Source organism: Alosa sapidissima, chromosome 11 (genome assembly GCF_018492685.1).
Source record: "Alosa sapidissima isolate fAloSap1 chromosome 11, fAloSap1.pri, whole genome shotgun sequence".
In the NCBI taxonomy this organism is placed as follows: Eukaryota; Metazoa; Chordata; class Actinopteri; order Clupeiformes; family Clupeidae; genus Alosa; species Alosa sapidissima.
In genome coordinates this window covers 8,694,225-8,711,306 of record NC_055967.1, presented here as the reverse complement: position 1 = coordinate 8,711,306, position 17,082 = coordinate 8,694,225, and the positions used below count along the sequence as shown (strand labels likewise).

Genomic DNA, 17,082 nt, shown 5'->3' with positions numbered 1-17,082 from the left:
GGCGGTTAAGAGAAGAAGATGATTTACTTGAAAGGAAGCCTCATTGGCTATAGGAAGAGGCAGACGCCAGCTGCATGATGCTCCGTGCTTCAGTCTAGAACATGGAGACATGAATCACCTCTTTCCTCCCATCACTGGAAAAGGCCTGAGCACGCAGATCATTCAGGTTTACCATGCATACGGCTGCCCTGTGACATCTGTAAGGTCACACACTCTAGACTGAAGTGCTTTGTTAGAGCACTGTCTGTGTTGTACATATTTTATGTACTAATCGCACATATTTCATGACAGGAAAATGTAGGAAGTTGTGGTTTCATGATAATTATTACTAATGTGACAATCAGCTGGGTGTGTTGCGGTCTGGTATAAGCCCTTCCTATCTGCCCATCCACATTCTAAAGTTCAGATATACAAAAGGGATGAAATTATGGCTATTTTGTAGACCTCTGATGGTAGGTCGATGAAAGGTTCTTTATGATGAAGAACTCCTTCCAGGTAACATAATTTCCCATTCAAGTGTACCTATTAGAAAAGTCTGAGTCGTAGTTGAGATCCCAGCTTCCATTCTCAAACATTTCCAAATATACGCTTTACACTGGGAAAGAAAGAACCCATAATACCCATGATGAAGTGTACTGAGTGTACACCCCAATCTAAAGCCTGCCTGAGAAAGAGATGGTTGCGCAAACTCACACACGCCTCTAAGTGTGGTCTGACATCCACCCATGTCGCTCCTCTCTCTGGGCGTGGGACAACTGACTTGTCACTGCTTTGGTGATTCAGTGAGTCTCTCACAACAGAGGAGGCTAGGAGTCACCCACCAGCCCAGTGGACTCCAAAGGACCTATCGATCAAACAAACTGGGGGGTTTTCACTAACCCCTCAGAAAGATTAAATGTGTCATCATACTGTACTATTGCTCAATCTGGTTTCTGTTTTTTTATTATTATTATTAGACTTTGACATGTTGGAAAGAGTTAATAATTGTTTTATGTGAGTGTGTATTCCTACTGAGTCATTACTGAAATGTGCGACAAAACATCCTCATTAAGTTGCATACAAGCTAAAGACAGATAGAGCTTTTTAAACCAGTAGGCTTCATTACATTTGTCTCACTGCTCTTTCACCTCAAAAAATAAGCCCAGTTAGGCATCAACAGAACAGTTACACATATTTATACCTTTCATACTTAACAAATTATGGAAACCAGACATTACCTGTTGACATGATATTATATAATGCTATTACCTTATTTGTGAAAGATTTGAACAAAATAACACAAATCTTAGGTCAGAGTATGGCAGGATATAACTCAAAGTCAAGGTCAACTATTCAGGGGACCCCTACATTATTTGTGTAATTTTGAGTCTTTACACTTGTTATTAAATCCTGCATGTGACCAATTCATTCTGATATATAACAAGGCTTCAGAAAAGCTTCACAGCAGACAAAATACAGCCGACTTCATCCACCACCCACCTCAGGAAAATCAGACAGGTACATGCACATTTATTCTAGCCCCCGATCAAATGTGCATGTTTTTTTGTTGTTGTTTTGATTGTATTATGGTTAAGATTGTGACACTGTAATGGTATGTCGTGCACTCAATAAAAGTTCAATATGAAATTCATTGTATGCTACTTTGTACCTGTTCATCATCTCTCTAACCTTGTGCAAACTACAGTTACAACTTTCTTTGAGTGTAACTGAAGTGTTCCGCTTGTGTCAAGGACTAGGTGGAGTGATCTTTCATTTGAGAGACTGTATAGGGCGATCTGTCTAGCCCAGAACGGTTGACATTTCCAAAGGTCAGAGGACCGAATGTCTGATCACTGTCGACCAGACACTATTCACCACACCACAGAATTCTAACAGTCAAACAAATATCTAAGGCAATAGAGAGACAAACACAAAAGCTGTGACCAGACATATTGCCTGTCCTGTTTTTCCTTTTGCAGCATACTGTCTCTGAAGAGAATTTAACCGTCATTAGTTTCAGGGACATCTTTAAATACTGTGACCTTTTAAAAGGGCATCTTGAAGTATCTCTGGAACATTAGAACTTATCATACACAATCTCAGATTTATCATAAAGTATCTCTGTGGATTTGTTTTGTTTGTTTTTTAAAAAGACTGATTGAAAATTGAGACTTTTCATAGTGTAGGCTCACTAAGTCTTTCGCAGCCGTAACTGCATGTAACTGACTTACTGGTATATACTGTGTTTATCATCCAATAGACAGTGAACAGGTACAATACCATACGCTGAGCAAAGAATGTCATCATGTTTTGCAGCTGTGGTTCAGGAAACCAAAGTGCTTCCCTCAGAAAAGGTGTAACATCTCTTGCAAACAACACATGCTGCAACTATCAAGCAATGTTTTGTTCTGTTTTGGAGGAACAAGAGCAACACTAGGCTACTGTATGCTTGTGTGTTTTTTGTGTGATTGAATTCAGTTGATACTAAATTAATTGAAATTTGTGAAATTACATAGGAATTTGATAAATGTGGAGGGGGAAGTGAAAAAGGGTGTGTGTAGGCCCCTACACTAGTTCTTCTCACATAGGCTTTTATAGCCTGTGATGCTATGGTAAGTGGCTGTAACCACTCTTGTATTAAATATTTGTATCACAGCACCCTGATTCTGAGGAGAAGAAATGTTTACATTAGGATTTGTGTGGCCTACCACACAGCATGCACACACAAGTCACACAGCATTTAACAAGAAACTCAGAGCACTTTCACCCAGACCTTGAAGGTACATGACATGGCCAATTAAATAGCCTACACGTTGCTTCTGCGGATTTCCTGACTATAACTTCAGGGTTCCCCCCTGAAATTGCAGGAATCCACTGGTAGACTAGATTAGATATAATGTCCATTCAGTCGAGTCCTTCATAAACGTGCAAAGTAATTAATAGGCTTAATTATGTGAAGCATAATGCAGTTTACAAAGAATGGGATCACATCATAGGCCTAATCTGCTTTTTCAAGATGACGATTGCAGGTTGATTTAGTCTCTGAAAGTGCACAGCCAATAACGTTCTAAGTAAGAATGGATAAGGAGCACTGTGGGCTACGCACGTAGCAGTCATGCATCCATCCATTGGGCCTCTTTTTTAGAAGCACGAATTCCCACCACAGGCACTAAGATGATTGAAAAAAGTCGTAACGTTGCTCCCTCTGGTGGTCACGTTTAGAAAAACAATGACTTTCATAAACAATTTCTAGTCTATTTTTTTTTAAAGCCTACTACTATTCCTAATTGCCCATTCGCCATTATTTCTCTAATTGTAATTAAACAACTAGGCTAACATACACTTTGTAGCTTTTGATCAACGACCTATTAATTAGGCTAATTTATTATAGGATTATTTCGATTGACGAAAATATGAAAATGGAAAAACCGGATAGCGTTTTTGTAATGGTCTGCATTCCATTTATATTACTTATGATCACTGAAATATCTTTTTTCCAGTTGTAGCCGGGGTGGTAGCGTTCGCCCTCCTGAACAAATACATTTCCCATAAACTCTTGCAACACCACGAGTGCAGGAGGGACCAGTCATGCGGATGGAGATAGAAGTCTCTGCATCCGCTTAAGATTCGCAAGAAAGTTCTGAGAAAGATGCACGAGGATGGTGGTCAGGCCGATCCGAGCAGAAATTCACGGGTTTTGGCTGCGAAGTCACTTGATGTGGCAGAGCTTGATGCCTCGAAAGAAGAGGCTCCCAAATTATGCGGCTACTTGAACAAACTTGCAGGCAAGGGGCCCTTGAGAGGGTTCAAGACCCGATGGTTTGTCTACGATCCGAGGAAATGCTATCTGTATTTCTTCAAGAGTCCTCAAGACGCTCTCCCACTCGGACATATTGAAATAGCCGATGCATGCTTCAGCTATGATGTGGAAGGAGAGGAGGGACAGTTCGAGATACGTACCGCTGGGAAGGAGTTTTTACTCAAGGTAACCCTTAACTCAGTCAGCAACGCATTACAGAATACGTAATCAGATTCGGTGATACTTAATGGACATGCATAATGTAGACTGATGATCGTTGTTCAGCCAAACTGTTATTTGGTCCAAAAATATCCTAAATAATAATTTCTGAGAGGGCTGTCTCAGGGCATGCAGGCAGCTTGTAAATCACGTCTGGAAAATGTCGTGATTTTGCTACGTTATGCTCTTTCCCTCAACGTTCTCGCATGTGATTAAGAAACGCCCATCTTCATATAGACAGTAATTTACTAAATTTGGGAAGACTGATCTGGCATTGTTGACCTTTCAATTGTGTGCCAACGTTAACAGGTTATCATAACAACTATTTGTCCTACTTAACGTTGGGCGTTGACAACAGAATATGTCGACTTGTATTTTTGTCATTGTTTACAAGTTCACATCCCCTTAAATAATGGCTAACTTCCAAAGAGTTTCTTCCTTGTGTGTTGTCATGTAGGCTAGTTAGAGCTATCCAACTCATCGACGTGTGTAGAGTTCTTCGTGAATGTACTGAGATGAAGATTGTGTTTACTATAGGCCTTTTACCTATCAGCGAATGGCACTGGGAAGAAATATGTGTGATTATTTACACGAATAACGCACATTTTTGGCCATGGTTCCCACTGAAAGAGGCTTAAGATTGGCATATGAAAAGGCAGGTCCCTATCTAATCATTTTCACACTAAATTAAAATTCAGTAGCAACCCTTTTAAATGTAGGTGATGAGTAACCTGGTGTTAACCGGTGGTAACAATCCCATATTTAGGTATGGCTTATGGCCAGGCAGAAGTACCTGTCATTTCAATGACAGTTGGGTGTGATCTGTTGGTCACATTTTGTGGATAAAATCATGTAGAGTACGTTTCCTTGGAGGTTGATAGCCTAAGTGTGCATATTGGAGGAGAGAGGAGGCTGGAGAGTTCGATGCTGAGTTTGATGTTATGTCTCTGGTCGAACAGCAGCAGTGGGGCAGTCAGCAGCAGCATCAGAAGTGAGTGGGGGAGGTCTTCAGTGATGTTTGATGTGTTTTGTCATGATAACAGTGATGTCACATGCTGTCAATTTTGACATGTTCTGAAAAACTCCACCTGTGGCCTGTTACTGAGTGTGTGATTCTAGTCCAATGCACATTGGTCAACTTCACTTCAGCATCTCCGTATAGCGATCTAGCTGTCCGTTGTGTTTGTGTGTGCTCAAAAAAACTGCAGGGCTAATACAGAGTCCTGAGCTCAAATATAACCAACCATTTGCCAGAATTGTGTATCTCTCCTTGCTGCCAAGCCTCTAGCTTTCTCTATGGTTAATGTGTTACACCCGTTTACCCAAACGGGTGCGCCGGTGGAAGTGAGAGTGAAAGAAGTGTGTGTGTGTGTGTGTGTGTGTGTGTGTGTGTGTGTGTGTGTGTGTGTGTGTGTGTGTGTGTGTGTGTGTGTGTGTGTTGATGGTCACACACCTGACTGTGTCCTGAAAGGGGAATGGACGATTCGGGTTTAGAATAGCGAGACTTGGGAACCCAGAGAAGTGGCATATGTGAAGTTTTAGCAGAAGTGATCAAGTGCATCCTCATCCAGGTGCCTGAGAAGTTCTTAGATGTTTTGTCTGTTTTTTTTCCATCTTCCCTTACGATTAAAATGTGTCCTCCTAAATGTTGATAAACCACAGTTCAGTACACTGTACTCTACTAACAAGGTTATTTGTGTGTGTGTGTGTGTGTGTGTGTGTGATGGCCTTCACACCTTCACAGTGTTTCTTGCACAACATTTAAGTTCCTAACAATCCTTTCCTTCACATTCAAAGAACCGGGAAATTTTATTTGAAATGGTTATTTCCAGTGACTAAGAGTTGCATATCAAAATAGTCTTTTCTAATCTGGGTATGAGAAGTTAATGGACTGTGTTTTTTGTCTAAATGTCTCACACAGTTGCTGTATCTGTGTCATACACTGGGATTTGTATGTAGCATACCGATGTGTTATTTTTACTCATCTGGGGGTGAATTTCCAGCAAAGCAGGGTTTTTGCATCGATCATTGTTGCATGGTTATAGACTAGCGACTATTATTTTGAACACGCCCTCTCTTAGTTATCATGGTTAGCCTATTATATATTTGTTGCAGAATGTTTCATCAGTGACCATTATGAAACGCTGGAGAGATGATGTCTAGAATTGGGTAATTCTGTGTCAAATAAGTTAGGGTTATTACTGCATTGTATTATCCATAGCTGGTCCAAACTTTGTAGGATGGGAGACAAACATCTTCTCAGTATGACTAAATCAATAAAAGTTTTTACGGCATGCTCATTGATTTTCTGTAAGCCCCTAGACAAATAGAAACAAAGTATACAATAGAATGACATTGATGGTCTTAAACTGGATTTTTTGCACCCATTTGATATCAGTCATTATTTTTTCTTATACAATATTGTGTTAATGCCAAATATTGTGTGCCAGTATTTTTGGTGTCCACAAATAATGGGCATGCATATTTATTCAGGATAAAATTAGGGAGGGTTGTGTTTCTCATTTTCAAAGGGATAGCTAGCAGGGGCATAGGAATGTAGTGTACTGTAGATATTTATTGTACATAGATATAAAAGTGTAATTAAGTAGGCAATGTGTATTTATCTTTGAATGTTCAGCATTGTTACCTTGTGCACTAAAAGATAAACATCGAGCTATTCCCACATAGATTTTCATGTTCTTACTAGCTACCCCACGTACCATTTTTAGTTCCATGAAAATGACCAAAACATGCATCATACCTTGTTTGATCCATAATATCTTCATGTGTTAATATGTTGTTATGAAACCTACAATATTGGCAATATTGGCATACATAAAGTATTGCATTTGCAGACAAAACATGGATTGATGCCAATTGGTTACAAAATATGAAAATATGATATGATGTTCCGAATCTATGGCATACAGCACAAACTTGGTCAAATGGTGAAACCTAAGAACACTTTTGTGTTCTATTATACAAAGTTTGGTTGGGATAGCAATACTCCTTTTTACTCTTCCTTTAAAAAAAAATGATATTGATGCCCAAACATGTCTTCCAAGATAAGGCATGTTTAGAGTGCAAAATCAAGGGCAAAAAATAAATTAAAACATTGGAATTGAACCTACATATTTCACAAGTGTTCGTTTTGGGACCTAAACACTATGGATCCAATAGTGAAGCAAACGTGTGACCCAACATGGTCATGTTATAAGTGTGGCTTAAATGTGTGTGTGACGGCTGTCCAGTGCTGTCACAGCATTGCTATGGAGTTAAATGTGTATGTGACTTCAGTAAGAGAGTGGGCAAATTCACACAAAAGTCTTTAAAGGAACCGTATGTAAGAAATGTATTTCAATTAATCATAAAATGGCCCTGATATGTCACTAGACATTAAGAAATCATGTTCATTTCAAATACTTATATCACTGACAATAGTAGACTGGCCAGGATATTGTCATTTTTAAAGTGAAGTTGCAGCCCTCAACTGATGTTGATGTTGTGTTTTGTCATGTCATGTTGTGTTTTGGCCTGATGCGCCACTCTCCACCTATCTACTAATAACAAAGTCAGTAGTCTTTCGGCATGTGGGTTGGCAACCTCGAGTCAGGGGGGAGGGGGAGGGGATACACCGCTCTACAGTAATTTGAAAGTGATTGCAGTACCAGTTTTGGCCACAATCTTACATATGGTTCCTTTAAGAGTTGTTGATAGTGACATCACCAAGTACCAAGTGGAGCTACTTTGACGATCAGGTACTTTTTCTAAAATTTTCCTGGTTAAATAATGTGTGACCTATGACTGGTGCCAGTGCTGTCACATTGAGTTGAATGTGTCTGGCCCATGAGGACAAGTGCCAACACTGAGTCCCTTGTCCCCTACAGGCTCCCAATAAGCAGGTGATGCAGTACTGGCTCCAGCAGCTGCAGCAGAAACGCTGGGACTTCTGCAACACTCGCGGAGCCGGCATCACCAGGGACAACTGGAGTTCCCCCACCACCCTCTACCCCCTCACCGGCCTGGTGGCCAAAGACGCAGGTACGCTCACCTCCTCCTCCTCCTCCTCCTCCTCCTCCTCCTTTCTCCCCCTAGGCTACAAGGCAGGGATCTGGTGTAGTGACTTAAAGCATGTAGCTGCTCCTGTCATGAAAAGGCTTAGTTTCTAGTGAACATATGCACTTAGACAATGCATGTCATGATTGATTTTAGGGCAAAAAGTATCCTTTGTGCTTTAACATGGAGATGGATTTCCGAACAGAGATCAATTGTCTTTCATGGCCTTGCTTTATATGCCAAAGGAGGTGGTTTGTCAACCAGTTGTCTGGCAACTTCCCAAATGCGGATTACTCAGTGCCAGCTTTACTGCCCTGTCACTGCTCTCTCAAATCTTGAAATCTTGAATTTCCCCTGGGGATCAATAAAGTATCTATCTATCTATCTAAATCAAATATCCCTGTCTCGGTTCCAGTCCTCCTGGCTATTAGACGCTTTTGTCAGCTACAGATCTTATGTCTTGCAAACACTCAATATATGTGTAACTGTATCGGTTCTGTCCACAGTAAAGCTTCGCTCAACACCGGCTTCATTTCATAAGGGAATTCACCCACTCTCTTCACTGTCTTGTCAGATTGTTTTGTAAACTAGTTGATGGAAATGGAAATAATTGTAAATCCAGATGTCGAGTGTTTAGATCCACTGTATGTGATCTGAATGGAGGTACTAGTACTGTCAGAAATCAGCTAATTTCTTGCAGTATTTATGGCCTCAGGAAATGTTGCTCAGAGATTCTGATAGAAGAATAATTATGCCATGTACTATTACAACGTAAGAGGAAAACCGTAATAACCAGTGACCAAATGAAACTGTTTTTTTTTTTTTTTATATGAGAAGTCTGGTGACCACACCAAATGGGTGTCCAGAAACCAAATTTGGTGATCAAAGACGAAAGTTTGATTTAAATTTGTTTTCGTTGAACTTTGAACTAATTTCAGTGTTTGTGTGTAAGCATTCCAAATGGTTCCAATTAGCTAGATTTGATTAGCACAGTGAACAAAGACTGATAAACACAGTGATCAGTATTTGGTGAACAAAGACAAACGTTCAATTTGAATGTGTTTTCCTGGAACATCATCCATGTATGTTCACCAAGAACTACCTTCTCAGTTTGTTTGCGTCTGCTCCCATCAAACTCAAAGCAAACAAAAACACTTTGGCAACATTACCAATGTTTGACTTGGCAAAAGCTATCAGTTCTACTGATATGCACTGCTAGTTAACACCTTTATCAAACAACTATGGTCCTGAGTAAGTGAAACACTGCGAGCACTTTACAGAGGTGTCGACCAGTGTCCCACATCTTTTAATGTTATACAATCCTGCATGGATGGGCATTATCAGCAGAACTGTTTCTCTGGCAGCCCTGAAAGTGTGATAAGACCGCACAGTACGAGTACGAGGCTATTTATGTGTGGACACTTCCTCATCGGCTCCACTTTCTACCTGAGAAGCAGCGATCCATGAGGTTCTTTCGGTTCCCCTTAGGCCAACCAGGGGATCTGTGTCACAGGCCACATGAGTTATCACAGGTGCGAAAGCCCCCTGTGACCGAGAGTCTTTCCCAGGGGGGAACTTCACCCTTGTGAAGATATCATGTGCTGTCTTAGCTGAAAAAACTTGATTGTTAGTTTGTCTTAGCAAGCTAAAATGGATATTTTGTGTTGCTCCATCCAGATCATTTAAATCCTTGAAAACAAATACCCACTTTTCCACAACACTACAGAAGTGCACCTGGCCTAGAATGTTTGCACTTTTCTTTCCATTTATTCATTTCCATTTAATCATGTTTGTCAGTGAGCGATGGGTTCATTATAAACACGGCCAATTAGCAGCTCTGTTTGCACATTCCTGTCAAAGGCAAGACGAGTGATATTTACACAATTAGAACGGAACTTACCGGAAGCCAACATCACATTCTGAACAGGCTCCTCTTTACTCATTTCTACTGTGCTGTAGTGCGTTCATAAATTGAAGGAACTCTGGCTACATTACTGGCTGTGGGAAATAACCCAGATGTTTAGACTTGATGGCTTTAGGTGCTCTAGCGTCAGGCTAGGACATGAGGTAGGCATTTTGAACAGTTCAGCTAATTAGACTGAATGTTAGCAGTCTCAAGCTCTGGAGAGACTCATGTTTTTACCATCTGGTCGAACATCTGAGTCATTTTGGCCTATGCTTTTGCTGATGTGGTAAGTGTTTAGCTCAAGGTTGGGATTTTTATCCATGTCTTTGAAGTAAATGTGAGTGTCATGTTTTACATTAGACATGCAGTATCTTCTACTTAAACTTTGTGGATAAACATGCCATCCTGAATTAATTCTTAAGGCATGTTTTTGCTGTGTTCATTTCAAAATATGTGTTTTTTGCTGAGTGAGTAGTTCATTGTAACTTTTTGTAAATGTCACTTTTTTGTTGTTAGTGTGACCGTGTCAGTGGTGACCCACACATCCACCACTCTCTCCTGCCAGGTCACATTTGCTTCTCATTTAAACCTGGGCAGACTCGAGCATTAAAAGCAGCCCAAACCCAGTTTAGACACTTCACCTTCGCTCTTGTTTTTTGTCTTTCTTTTTTTCCCCTCCCCCTCTAATTTTTGGGCCTGCAGGATGGCCTGGGGAAAGGCTGTAGAATAGAGGCTGCCTGCAAAAGCACTCTGAGGTCATAGTCTGTATGTGGACACACCAGTTCATAGTCCAGTATCAGTCCCCAGAGCATGAAGCAATATTGAGTTTGGTTGTAATACTGTATTATGTCGGGCAAAGACTTTTATATTTGTGCAGAGGTCTGTGTGATATCACAGCATTTTGCCTATGTGTTTATAGATACTGTGAATGAGCAGTAAGAAAACGCCTCTTTAAAAAGTGTGAATTTATGTTGTGTCTATCCTTTTAGTTTGTGCTTGTATGTGTTTCGGTATTGTTGGTACTGTGAGTGTGAGTTTTTTGGGGTTTTTGAAGCCAAACTGGGCCTCCAGTAATCTATAGTCAGCAGCAGCATACTGAATATTGCTGTGGTTTCAGTGGTCAGACCGGGGCCGTTCCTAAAGTGTCCTAGTTCACAGGGATGATGATAGACACATGGTTATTTCCCGGGAGGACCTATCTCAAATAGTTTCAACCCACAGCTTATCAACCTAAAACCCCCAGCTCTGTCTGGGCACATTGACTCAGGTCATATCCCAGAATCCCCTGTAAAGTTGGCTGTTTATCCTTTGGCCTGCTCAGTACTTGCTAGTGTGTCAAGCCAGGAGGACATAAACATCTGTAAAGAAAAGAAATGTGTGTGTTTTAATGTGTGCTCCCTGTGTGTTTATGTCAGTGATAGAAAGAAAAATAGATTTTGTGTCTGATACCATATGTGATTCTGTGTGTTTTTGTGTGTTGTGTAATGTGTGGGTGTGTGTTTTCATGTGCATGTGTGTGTCGACCCCACAGGCGCCACTGCTGCTGTGCTGGGTGAGAAGCCCACCGAGAGCATGGAGAGCGTGCGGAACGACTTTGCCGTGGAAACGGACACCAACGGCCTGGTGGGCGTCCAGTCGGCACGGCAACCCACGGCGCCCCTCACCCCAGCGCTGAACTCTCTGAAGAACTGGGGCTCTGAGCTCAGGTGAGATGGGCAGCCAGATCTGTGGAATTCTAGTGGAGCAATGCCGGGCTCAGTAGCCACAGCTGGTGAAATCGGCTGCTCTTGGCGGTTGTAAAAGAAAAACAGCAGCAGTTTCTCTCATGGTTTAAGTTTTACTGTAAGAGACGGAGGAGGAGGAAAGTTGCAGTCTCATCAGGGTGGAGGGGGAGGAAGTGTGGCCATAGGCCAGAGGGGAAGTGTTTACTGTGGAGTCGTTAGTAAGAGGTGCACTTACAGGCCTTATGGAGGTCCAGCCTGTAGAACTGGCTGGATGGGTCTCTTCTCTTCCCCATCTCCTTTCTGTTGTGGTTCCGCTTGTTATTGTTGTTGTTGTTGTTGTTTATTTTGCACTGCTTGTGTGTGTGTGTGTGTGTGTATGTTTGCGTCTGTGTGTGTGGTTCAGTGTGCATGTGTACGTGCCGTCCGCTCAGAGAAGAGAATAGAGAGTGCACGTGTGGAGTGTTATCGGTTCTTGTGCGTGTCAGTGTGCATGCGTGTACTCATTAAGAGAGGAGTGGGTTGCTGTTCAGTGCTTGTGTGTGTGTGTGTGTCAGTGTGCATGCTTGTGAGTGCATATGTGAAATGTAGCCCTGTGAAGAGAGAAGAGCACTGCTTGTGTGATTCAGTATGGTCAGGAATAAGAGACGAGTGTACCCCTGTTAGGAAAGCGAGATAGTGAGAGAGAGAGTGTGTGTGTGTGTGTGTGTGTCAGTTTGGAGAGAGAGGAGTCTGTGTGGAGTGTTCCTGTTCACTTGTGAGCCAGTGTGTGTACGGATAGGAAGAGCAGTGTGTGGAGTATGTTAGGAGCCTCTCAGGCTGCCGCTGACAAGAATTAGACACGTTGTGCAGAAACAATGATCTAATCCTTGAGAATGCCAAGGGCTGAAGCCTGGGTTTGAGCTCAGCAAAACAAATATAGTGGAGAAAGGGAGAGAGAAGGAGACAGAAAATGCCAGTCATATATCAAATTTATATTGATTACTTTCCTATAGAAAACCATTGTATCTAGGACAATGACAATCCACTGTCCACTGAAGAGATATTGTACATGGGTCATTTTGAATCATATTAGATAAGGTTGTCTCAGATTTTGTTCAAACCATGTCTATATCATGAATCGGTCTCAAAACCAAGGCCTGTGAAATATTTGTGTTCATATCCTATGTCTTGGCATTTCTTCTGCCCTTGATAGTACTAAAACACTTTGTCTGGGAAGCAATGTTTGGACAAAACATTTTGAAAAGTATTATTCATAGCCAGTCCACACTTTGTAGGATGGCAGAGGTTTAGGTTTGAGACCTTAACATTATGTACACAAAATTTGAAACGGTATGGCAGCCATTTAATTCTCTTCGATTTGACACGGAAAGACCCACATATGCTGTTACACCGACACCACCGTTATAATTAGGTGTGAGAAATGGGTGATGAATGTGGTGCAGATATGCCTGTCTGTGCATCTTTGTGAAATCTGCCAGAACGAGCAAAATGTAAACCACATGTGAAATGAGGTATGAAGGGCTTGCCATAATGCAGCACAGTGACTTGACTTCTCAGTCTTAAGAATATCGATGGCCTTCTTCCTGTTTTGGTATCTTTGCTTCCAGGTGTCTTACTGCTAATTTTTTTGTTATTTTAAAAACAGTATATCCTTTCCTCTGTTTCTCTCAGTGTGAGGTTCTCAGATCACAGTGCCAATATATACAATGTCTCCAGTGCTGCCGAGGTCACCGTTGCACGGGAGTGAGGAAACAATAGCCTAGTCTCTCTGCTCTATGTCTTCACTCTGGGTCATCACAGAGGCAGTGTCTAGAGAGTGGCCTTGACTGGAAACTGCAGGGGTTTGTCAGGAACGAGAATATAATCCTGAAGTTTCCTGTCAAACCTGCCGGGAAGCCACAGACCAGACGGGGTGAGATTGGTGGTTGGTCCGTTGAACGGTAGTACGGTAGTGTTATGCAGTAATAAAGGAGTCTTTATCAGAGAAGATGACGCTGAGTCTGTCTGCCTACACCCGCAGACCATCAGCACATGCATGAAGCACAACACCTTATTGTGCTTGAGACAAAATGGGTGAGATCTGAACCGGAATCATTACCTGTCTAGGCGCTCCATATGGTTTAGTGGGTGAAGAAAGTGAATGCAGAAGGTGTGAGATGTTTGCTGATGTAATTGAAGCACTCTAACCATCTTAGATGCAGAAATTAAACCTCCGATATGATTTTTTTATATCCCACCCTTGCACTGAACCAACAGGGGGGAAGGGAGGGTTTATTTTGTAAAACTAAAGCATTTAACCCTCGGATGCCATTGCACTTTTAGACCTTCATTCCCCATCAATCCTCCTCATACACCTGACCTCCTCTCCCTTATAGACCCCTAACCTCATTTCCTCCTCTCTCAGGAACTCCATGTCCCACCTGCGTGCTGGCCGGGGCAGTGAGAACAGGCGGAGCGTCTTCTATACGGCCTCCAGCGAGGACTGGGAAATGTTGGAACACCCATTACCAACCAAGGACCTCCCCGAGCCACACAAGCCCCAGACGGAGCACCCCCGCCGGGAGAGCCCTTCACACATCCACAGACGTGAGGGCTCCTCTCCCACTCACCACAGATGGACACAGATGGCTGATTATAGTCAGTCTGATAACACACAGCTAGCTGTCCCCGTAGTTGGCGGCCAGTTCAACACTACCCACTCATGATGGTGTTGATGCCCTCATGTTTCTGTGTGTTTTTAGACAAGGATATTGTATTCACAGTTAGCTAGTATATATTCCTACCTTTTAATATTGTTAATATTTTTAGAGGCTTGTTACACTAGTTTAACAGTGCCATGGTGTTATTGTGTCACGACTGACTTGTATTGTACGTCTGCTTAGCGATTACTGGTATTAGCGTGTTCGCTCAATACTGCACCAATGCTCATCGTTTTTTGGCCCTACTGAAAGTTTGGGTTGAAAGAAGGTTCCCTTTTAGAAAACCAGTGCACAGATGGCATACATGCTTGGGAGATGAATTTCTGCAAAGTCCTTTCTCCCATGATGTGTCCATAATCATGACCGCTTTACCATATCCTGCCCTTAGATTCCATTGGCTCGGCGTTCACGTTTGACTTCGGGCGGAGCACGGGGCGTCCGAAGCGTCCCTTCCTGGGAGGGGCCCGGTCTACCCGCAGCGGTGAGTCATCTCCGGTGGAGTGCAACGGCAGCAAGAGCTCGGAGCTGCAGCTGCGCCTCCACAACCAGCAGGAGGAGCTCTCGCGCATGCAGGAGGAGCAGACGCGCCTCAACGAGGAGCTCGCTGGCCAGAAGGTAAGCAAACATGCTCCCCAGGTCTCTAAACGGAGCGGACACTAAACATTCTCCTGGTGTTTGAACTGGGACATGCTTTCCATGCCATACCAGTTAGACCATCATGGGCAAACGTCCAAGAATCAGACATGACGTGTTGGAGGAACTCAACACATCGAGAAGTACCAAGTATGAAAGGCAAACAGAATTATGCTCTCCTAGGTTTAAAACCAGACAGAAAGTAATCATGCTCTACTGGTCTTTAAAATAGAGAACAACTGCAGCAGTAACGCTATCATAGGTTAACGCTCCAATGAACCAACATGCTCTCCAAGTAGGTAGTATGAACTCCTGATCTTAAAACTCGGGCTCAGGTCTTTTAGGAGAATTGGAGAAATTATAGAACTTTTATGCTAGCTATTATTAAAGTTTATTTAGGTAGGCACAGATACAAAAAACAAATATAAGCTTAAACCGTCATCTGATGTATGTATCATAGTGTTTTTAGCTGAAGCTAATTCACAACACTATCCTCCAGTTAGTCTCGTATGAAGGTGATGTGAGTAAACGCTAGCCCAGTGGTGGACCAGTTAGTCTCGTATGAAGGTGATGTGAGTAAACGCTAGCCCAGTTTATGTATTTCAGTGGCTTGTCAGTGACCTGTCCCCTGATGGCAGATTAACTGTGGGCGGAAAGAACTCTCCACACGGCTGTCTCTTCCGAGAGCCTGTGTGACGCTGTGTGACTGCCAGTAGTTATGTTTGATATCTGTCTGTGTGAGTGGGTTGAGTGGAGGGGACTATAATTATATGTGTGTAGGCACAGTTTGTATGTGTGAATATCTGATGCATGTAACTGTTAACGCTTTCTTCCCTCCGTATGTGCTTTAGAGGAAGAGAGAAAGCATACGTACCTCACCATAAGTACTTATTTTGTGGTTAAGTTTCATGACTTAATGGTTTAGCTTACATTGTTTCTTTTCTCTCCTCTGCTTTCAGCATAGTGGTTAGCCTTCACAGGTATTGTTGACTATTTTCACACCTAACTGACAAGTTGTTTCATTTTTCCTTCCCCTTGAAGGCAAATACAGTAACCAATAGTAACTCCTCAGTAACTCGGTAGCATTTCGAATGAGTCATGTCTACTGAATGCTTTGAAGGGTCTCCTTAACAAATGTACCTCAATAGAAGGATACATGTCTGTCTGTGTCTTACTTGACCCTAGGTGTTTGGAGAAAGAATTGTTGTTGTTGTTGTTGTTGTTGTGGTGGTGTATAACAAGTTTAAAACTTCTTATGACTTGCAGTGTGTATCACTAACAGTCTACCAAACTACCAACAGTGTTTCAAACAGAGAAAGTGACATGGCCTTCCTGACAGAGTATCTCACGTTAGCATGTCGCATGTTTCAGCGTGCTGCTGTTACGTTCATTCTGCGTTTCCCATTGCAGGAATGCTGACAATGTGAACACACTCGACCAGTAGTAACACAATGCAAGCGCAACATAACGCAGAGGCAGGCAAAGTGAAACAGGCCCAAGATGCATTATGAAACTGGAAACTCATTTCTTACTGATTTTAAGAATCTTTTGTGGAATTCCACATGTATTAGGAAATGATTGAAATAGAAACAACATAACAAAATAAAGACGCATAGGAGGAATATGTAGGTTTACATGTAGATAACAGGTCCTAAAAGTAGCCGGCGTAGGGAGAATTAGGCCTAGTCCACACGTACCAAACCGATCTTTTTTTCCTCTGTCTTCTCTGGAACCGTATCAAGAATATTTGCGTCCAAACGGATCCATCTCAACACGACTCAACACGTTACTTCATACCCCAGGCCTATAGGTGGCACTGTTTCTTTACAGAAATTGACCAAAACTTGCGCTTTACAAACAGACAGAATAGGCTACGACGAAATGGCTAGTGCAAGGAAACCAGAATTGTTTGTGTGGACTGGTGGTGAACTGTCAACTATAAAACTAATAAACTTTATTTTACGGTTTGTGAAGGGTGCAGTCCCGTCCTTTATTTGGCTAACGCAGGTAGGCCTACTAATCACCTTTACTTTCTTTGGTTGTAGGTCCGTGATTCACATTAGTTTT

The 17,082-nt window shown here is 42.2% G+C and overlaps 1 protein-coding gene across 1 annotated transcript in view; it reads left to right on the top strand.

Moving 5' to 3' along the window:
• Positions 1 to 3,574: 3,574 nt before the first annotated feature.
• Positions 3,575 to 17,082, top strand: part of tbc1d2b (TBC1 domain family, member 2B) — a 28,367-nt gene continuing 14,859 nt past the window's right edge. Inside the window, exons 1-5 of the mRNA XM_042110570.1 lie at positions 3,575 to 3,964; positions 7,885 to 8,038; positions 11,491 to 11,665; positions 14,088 to 14,269; positions 14,771 to 14,997. Coding sequence (XP_041966504.1) covers positions 3,629 to 3,964; positions 7,885 to 8,038; positions 11,491 to 11,665; positions 14,088 to 14,269; positions 14,771 to 14,997 — 1,074 coding nt within the window. The 5' untranslated portion in view covers positions 3,575 to 3,628. The remainder of the gene's footprint in view (positions 3,965 to 7,884; positions 8,039 to 11,490; positions 11,666 to 14,087; positions 14,270 to 14,770; positions 14,998 to 17,082) is intronic.